This window comes from Acyrthosiphon pisum, chromosome X (assembly GCF_005508785.2).
Source record: "Acyrthosiphon pisum isolate AL4f chromosome X, pea_aphid_22Mar2018_4r6ur, whole genome shotgun sequence".
NCBI classification, from domain to species: Eukaryota; Metazoa; Arthropoda; class Insecta; order Hemiptera; family Aphididae; genus Acyrthosiphon; species Acyrthosiphon pisum.
In genome coordinates this window covers 56,591,351-56,599,216 of record NC_042493.1, presented here as the reverse complement: position 1 = coordinate 56,599,216, position 7,866 = coordinate 56,591,351, and the positions used below count along the sequence as shown (strand labels likewise).

Below are 7,866 nucleotides of genomic sequence, written 5' to 3'. Positions count from 1 at the left end.
AAAAAATGCTAAACCATTGCATATATATTAAACTAGGTACCTACCCAGGCTACCTAATAATTTCTAAATAAAAATAAGTTCTAAATTATTTTAACTATTATAGAGTGATGAATGTGATACTACGTTTTATAATGCTGATGTTAATGATGACAAAAATATTGCTATGGTTGAAGATGTTGAAAAAAATAATTTGTTAGATATTTCTTTTAATTATTTTCAAAAACCTATGCCATATCTGGTATCAATGATTATTATTTTTAATTTTACTATATTTCCACTAAATTGTTTGCATTAATGGTGTTTTGGGCCGGTGAAATGAAATTCTCACGGGCCAGTTAAAATTCAGAATCCGTCACTGACAGTACCCTCCGACACAGTAAAAACCTCACAATGGTTTAAGTTGCCGCGGGTTTATTAATAAAAAAAAAAAAGTAGGTGGGTAATAATATATTTTCGTTTTATGATGCTGAAAATGTTATCAATTTTAATAAAAATTACACAATGAAACCATAATATATGGTAAATATATTAAATATTTTATTCTCAATAAAAAACTCTAAATTAATTCAGCCAAACACCCAACAGTTAAATCCACGATTTACGACCAAGGGTAATCACCGTGCTGTTGGAGGTTGCATGTGCTGTGTAATAGGTTTCGAGTGTACTTCGTCAATCATCATAATATTATGTAGGTCACTGTAGTCTACAATAGTGTAAAGGAATTAAATTAAATTTGAATTCGACGATAAATCATTGCACATGAAATACGATTCTGAACGGAGACTGTGTTCAGCCTCTATTGACCTTTTCTAAAAATGATATATTTTTATAGTTTATTAATTTTACTAATTTTACTATAAATGAGTCATTTATTTTTCTATTATAGTTACGACCGCGACGGCGGTTGATTTAATTTTTGCAAAAAACATCGCGTATATTATATCATTGCAGTATTACAATATTATATCATATATTAGGTAGGTATTGATTATTGATATTAAATTATTAATGGTATTATTATGTACATATTTGGAATATAAAAATAAATATATTCCTTCAATTTCTTTTGAAAAAAAGGTTTATTTTCTAAATATTACGTGACGCGTAAGAATTGGTCTGAGAAGTATCTTATCGTTAGAGAATAATACTTTATACTTTCGCAATATACGAAGAAAAAACAATTTATTAGGTATTATGTAGATTATAGAGAAAAATGTTTACGAGACATTTACATAGGTATTTTTTTTAAATATGAGTTACTAAAATATTTGTTATATAAAAAATATAATACAAAGAATGTAAAATGCTAAAAATATAAATATAAAATGCTTTTATTATAACGAGCAGTATATTATTTAAAATAGTACTAATTCCGATGAGGTTTTTTCAGAAATATTGTTCTCTAAAAATTGCACAAGATGTGCTCATAGTCTGAAATCATGGTTTAATACCTTTTCATAAATTCGTTTACGTTGTTGAGTTTAATTTTTCATGTGCGCTGATTCAACACGATTGTATAAAAATATAAACTCAATGGTTGCAATCGTGATAGATAATATTATCATGATGGTAATTAACTGTATTAGCATAGGAATCATTAAGCCGAAACGTTGGTATGTCGTGTGTTAATATTTTTTCACCGTAAAACTCGCTTTTTTTGACCTGGACAAAATCAATTTTATCAATGTCAAGTGAAAAAATAACTAAAAAAAAGTAGAAAATACCCATTAAATATTTATAAATAACATAAAAAGAGCCAAAATAGTTGTAATAAAATGCTGATATAATTTATTGGTGACAACATAACGTCAAGTCTCTACGGTTATTTAGTTTTTAATTACGAGTTACTACAAAAAAAATCGATTTTGTCAAAAACTGGTTTGGCGTATTTATATTAGCTTATTTGTTTTACATGTATTTATATTTATATTTTTTTTTTCCAGAAACAATCCTCAATACAAAAGTTTGAAGAAATTTTACTGCTAAGGTAAAGTCGGAATGTCAGGCACACAAAAAAAACAACAGTGTTAAACCAATACATTCATCACTCCTAACAGAATCCAAATTTAATTAAATTCTCATGATTGTTGTTTACAAGTTGCTTCTAAAAAATAGTATTTTCTTAGTAGGTGTATTTTCATTGAACTTTGAGCAACGCAAATCCCTTTAGCACTATAAGACAAGCCTTCTAACTGGTATAATAATACACATACAACTTTTCGTTGCTTAAATTTAACATAAAATCTAAATTTCCTTAATCTATAAGATGATTAAAGATGTTCATTATATTTTATTTTAGTCAATACTTATAGTCTATACACAATTTGACAAAAGTATTTTATATGATTAAGGTGGCTATGATTTGGTTAATTTTAATTTATAGCTTAATATCAAAATATGTAGGTAACCAAGCATGTAAAATAATATTGATGTACACCCAATTGTACATATACATTACCAATTTTAGAAAACGATGATCTATTATATTTATACCTATTTATTGAAATATTAATATTTTTGTTTTAAAATTGTAGACAGTATAAAAATTGATTACTCGTTTTTTTTTTACCAGAAAGAATCATCAATAATAATCATGAATAAATAAATAATTTAAATTTAACAAGTGTGTGAATAATTATAATTGAGGTACCGGCCCTCCCAAATATTTAAAATGTATGAAACACAATAACAATTTACAAGAATTAATTCTTTAATGTTAATACTATCTTTATTGATATGTATATTATAATCATGTGTAAAAACTGCTAACCAGTAACCTGTTATTAACTCTCGAGAATAATATAAATTTAAGTTTACAAATTAATATTTAATAATAATAATAATGAATAATGATGAATATACCTATACCGTAGCATGCCAAGGTGACTTATAGAAGTATTTGTTTTAATAAAATTTGGCGGTATGCTTGTGCAAAAATGAATTGCACCCGTGTAATTTAATAAATAATTTAACAGGGTTTATGTATAAAAGAAAATGTATATTATTATTATTATTATTATAAAACATTATATAGTACATATTATAATAAAATGAATACTATTTCAAAATGTAAATCTAATAATAATATAATAATAGGTATGGAAAAAATTAAGTTAAAAGTTATATTAACCTATATAATTAATAATGATAATGAAAAAAAAAAGTATCCAATGCATAAAAACTTAAATAATAATACGAATATAATTAAAAACGTAATACTTAATACAATTTTATATAATGCAATGGAAATAGTCAATACAATATGAATGTATGTATTTAAGTCAGTAAGTAGGTACTTTTATAGGCCTACGTCCGTTCTTCAAGTGTCACGTGGATTCCGTTTAGTGCGTTCAATACGATTTCCCCAACAAGCCCCAACTTTTCTTCTGGGTCTATTGACTTCACCCTGTATGTTTTTATAACTGTGGCAACAGCTATTTTGAGAACGATCATTGCGAACTTTTGTCCTATAACAAGTCATTGAAATACGATATAGCTACATACTGGATTATTAATTATTTTGTTTCGTATTATTTGATGAATATAGTTTGATTGTGTCGACTAGTATGCTCCGACAAAATATTTTCTAATATTATTTATAATAAATATTAAAATCATTTTAAAAAAAACTTTAATTTACTCAGAATATAAAAAATAGTTCGAATATTTGTGACATACCAAAAGAAGACAACAAACTGATAAATACCATATAATTTAGCTGTATTTTTATTTTTAATCAGATTAATATAGAGTGTTATGGACGACGAAAATAAATAGATATGTTATATACATGAAAAAAATTAATAAATTCAAAGGAATCAATACTTGGAAAAAATATTTGGAATTATAACTCCAAGTATTATAACCACCAACTCGTACCTATAACCTATGTGTAACATAATAATAACAATGGCCACAAGAAATAAAAAATAAAATAATTTATATTAAATACATATTTATAAATATATGTCATAGATTCTAGTGCAGTTTTAACTACTAACTTATATACATATATTATCATACAGTATAGTGTAGTATAGTAGTACAGTAGTAGAAGATGGATTTTTTAAATTGGCTAATTGTCTAAATTCGAATATTGTTCCAAGTCCTAAGAAAATAAACAAACGATTTCGTAATTGCGCAAGGTAAAATGATAGCATATAATAGTGATGCTAGTTTTCGGTATAAATTATCAAAAGCGATTGATTGCCCACAAGATATGAATAACGAATGACAATGTTTTTCAATTTTATGATAAGTCTAAAATGTCTGAAACGTATTGTGCCATATTATTGCGATTGACTAAAACAAAGTATGTAGGTATGAAGTCAGCAAATCTTATTTCTGAGCGTCTAATACAAAAAATCTTTTTACAATTAATATAATGAATGGCACAAAATAATATACAGTCCCAGTGGCATACCTATTTTTTTTTAGCAATGACTGGATTCGCATAATGGACATATTATATTTTATTTTTTTTTACGATCTCTGCAATTACGTCACATTGTAATATATATACTTGTACTTATAATAATATATGTAATAGTATATTATTGCTGTATAAAATGTACTTATGGTTTTGAATAATTTTCATCTATGACAGGTAATCTTTTTTACTTGATTAAATTTACTGCCAAACCGTTTATTATCATATAATTTTGATTTATTTTTGTTCATTAAAAGTCATAACTCATAAGAATATATTATACAATTTAGTAAAAAAATTACTTAAACAGTCAACTTGTAAAAATTAATTAGTGAATTAAACTTAAGTAAATATGACCCCGCTTATAATTATTTTCAAAGTTCCGAATTTCTTGAAATAAAAAATATATTTTAAAAAATTATAAATATGTGTAGCTGTGTAAATCAGACTACATTGATCATATTGTATTATTATACCAATAAACACAACTATCAAAATAATATTAATAATATAACAATTTAAACAAGAAGAAAAATAATTTATTCATGTTTGGAAAATATATATATATTGAAAAAAATAAAAAATATAGGAAGTATTTTAAAAATGTGTCCAACACGCAAATTGGGGAATAGATAACGATTTTCATAAGAATCGGGTCTACTTCGATTTAAAAAAAAAAAAGAGAGTGTGTGAGCCTACCATTACACTCAGGGGAAGTAAAACTTCTTTCATAAGTGTTGTGGCCCGTGAAATTATAAGTGAATTAGGGAGAGAGTGAGAAAAATAAATACCATAAAAATAAACGTGCACGCTGCCTCCGCCGCCGTGCATGACTTGTAAAATAAATAAATAAACAAACGTGTCGTTTCATTTTTCGTTACGATTTTTTTCCACCCACACCTCAAGAAAGAAGTTTTATTTCAAAGAATCGCGAATAAGAATACGACAATTTTTTTTATGGGTAATTCATAGATTTCTACACAAATATATTAAAGCCCTGTTTACTTTTTATCATTGAAATAAAAATATATAACTTAGGTTTAAATGTTTCTCTATTTACCAATACAGTTCCTCGATCCTGCACTAAATGGTACGAAGGCAAAGCGATGTCGATCATTTTTTTTTTCCTTTAAAAATCTATCGGGATCAAACTTTTCCGGGTTCTCAAAATGTTTTTCATTTCTGTGTAAAGCAAACACGTTTATGAAAATTGACGTCCCCGGCAAAATAGTATGATCACCTGCAAACATTTATTTACAATGAAAATATTAGTACCTCGTAACAGTTAAATATTTATACGGAAAAAATGGGCTTTCTACGCAGTTTGGACTGACTATATATGATCATATTCAACTGCTTATGATAACAATTACTATCGCTTTAAAAAATCAAGTTTGAAAGGAGTTGTTTTTTAATGAATAACTGACTAGTGATTTATGCTAAGATCATGTTGCACATAATTTGTTCTTTAAATATTATTTCAGTTACCTATTGTATTTTAAGATGTAGTTGTAAAATTATAGTATCAGACGTACATATAACATTAATGAACACATTAATACATTGTATATTGACTACCTATAGTTAATTAAGGGCTAATATTTTTTTTTACTCATTTTGAAAACTGGTTATTGGTATATATATGACTACTCATTTTCGAAATTAGAAACAATTTCGAATAAAAATAAAAATACTCGAATTTTTAAATATTACTAATATTGTTAAAAAAACTGTAAAATGCAAATACAAAAATGTAAAGTCATAATTATCTTTTAAATGTAATACCTAGTTTTCAGAAACATCAGTACTATGTAAAATATTGATAGGCTTTTTTTCAACCTTCGCTAAAAGAAGCCTTTATCCTTTAAATAAAAAATAAAAAATACTTATTTTTCTAAGTATATTAGTCTTTTTATGGGTAACTAAATAGTATTTAAACATTTAAAGTTTTAAAATAATTATATATTTATTATTTCATTACCAATTGTGAGTGGCTGGTAAATTTGTCTACCAATAAATGGAACGGATGGATATAGGCGTAGCACTTCTTTGATTGTTCTCCCCAAATAGTCAAGACTGCTTAAAATATTAAGTGTTAAGTTCCCATCACCGAAATTCGGAATTTTTTGGTTTAATTCTTCCACTATTTTATCTTGTACATGTGGATGTTTACCCAAGACATACATAACCCAAGACAAAGTGACAGAAGTTGTATCAACTCCCTGATAAAAAAAAAAAAAAACAATATTATTAAAAAATATAAAATTAATATTATGTCATAAATCAAGTTCAGTTTTTTAATTTTTGCATATTTTTGTTTAAAATGGTATATGCTTACCGCAAACATGAAAGTGTCAACTTCTTCTTGAATATCCTCATCACTTAATACTTTTCCATCTTCGGACACTTCTATCAATAAATCTAATAATGCTCTATTAGGTTTTTTTTCTAAGGATGAAATAAAATTATTACAATGCTATCAACACGTATCACAGTACAATTTTTACCATAGTGAATTTCATTTTTATTCGCATCTGACGTCTGATTGTTGAATAGTTTAAAATTGTCTTTCCTCTCTTTTATAACCTGTAACAATTTTACAATATATGCTGATATATAATACAAAAACGTACCTATTGTGGGTAAGTACTAATTTATAATTTATTATCATACTGCGGATAATAGCTAATATCAATGGTATTACCTTTCTTGTAAATGTATGTATAACGTCTATACACGCCTTTTGTCTTTTACTAAGAGATGTTAAGTTGAATAGTAAATTTGGTTTCAACCATGGTGTTATAAACCGTTTCTGCATGATTGCAGTAAGCCTGAAATTAAATATTGAAATATTAATTATACATTTGAAAATAGTTATTTTTTGATAACTCGTTATTATTATTATAGTTTTGATAAATTATAAATACAAATGTTTTATACATGAATGCTAGTTTAAGGGTTGGAAACTAAAAGTTGCTGTTTAAATTATTTTTTATTTCGTGTTTTCAATTTCTCATCACAGTTCACTGTTCAGATAGTTGTATACCGGGTGAAATTGCTATCTAAAAAAAAAAATGTAACTATGTATTTTTAATAATTTTCAATTACTATTGTAACAATATATCAAGAGCCTTGTGTTAAAATTTTACACTTTTTGCCCAAACAAATAAAAATCTATTGATATTTATAAGATGAAAAACTAAAAAATTTGAAAACTGACAATGTACGTAAACATTCTCAATAAGAGTCAAATTATTTTCAAAATATTATCGTATATAGAAAATGCTAATATAGACATTCACTGACATTTTTCACGTTTCTATATTCACCCGTTTTTTAATTACTACAAAATAATAAATTCACTTACGAAAGAAATTGAGTGAATAACAAATGTTGTACAAATATGAATTACAAACGCTCATATAAATTTAATTTGA

At 25.7% G+C, this 7,866-nt stretch overlaps 1 protein-coding gene across 1 annotated transcript in view; it reads right to left on the bottom strand.

Annotated features, from left to right (window-relative positions):
- Nucleotides 1-2,977: 2,977 nt before the first annotated feature.
- LOC100161405 (cytochrome P450 4C1) overlaps nucleotides 2,978-7,866 on the bottom strand; it is a 26,122-nt gene continuing 21,233 nt past the window's right edge. The window contains exons 5-10 of the mRNA XM_001952075.4: nucleotides 7,134-7,260; nucleotides 6,937-7,015; nucleotides 6,768-6,877; nucleotides 6,411-6,651; nucleotides 5,490-5,669; nucleotides 2,978-3,467 (exon numbers count right to left, since the gene is read on the bottom strand). Coding sequence (XP_001952110.2) covers nucleotides 3,307-3,467; nucleotides 5,490-5,669; nucleotides 6,411-6,651; nucleotides 6,768-6,877; nucleotides 6,937-7,015; nucleotides 7,134-7,260 — 898 coding nt within the window. The 3' untranslated portion in view covers nucleotides 2,978-3,306. The remainder of the gene's footprint in view (nucleotides 3,468-5,489; nucleotides 5,670-6,410; nucleotides 6,652-6,767; nucleotides 6,878-6,936; nucleotides 7,016-7,133; nucleotides 7,261-7,866) is intronic.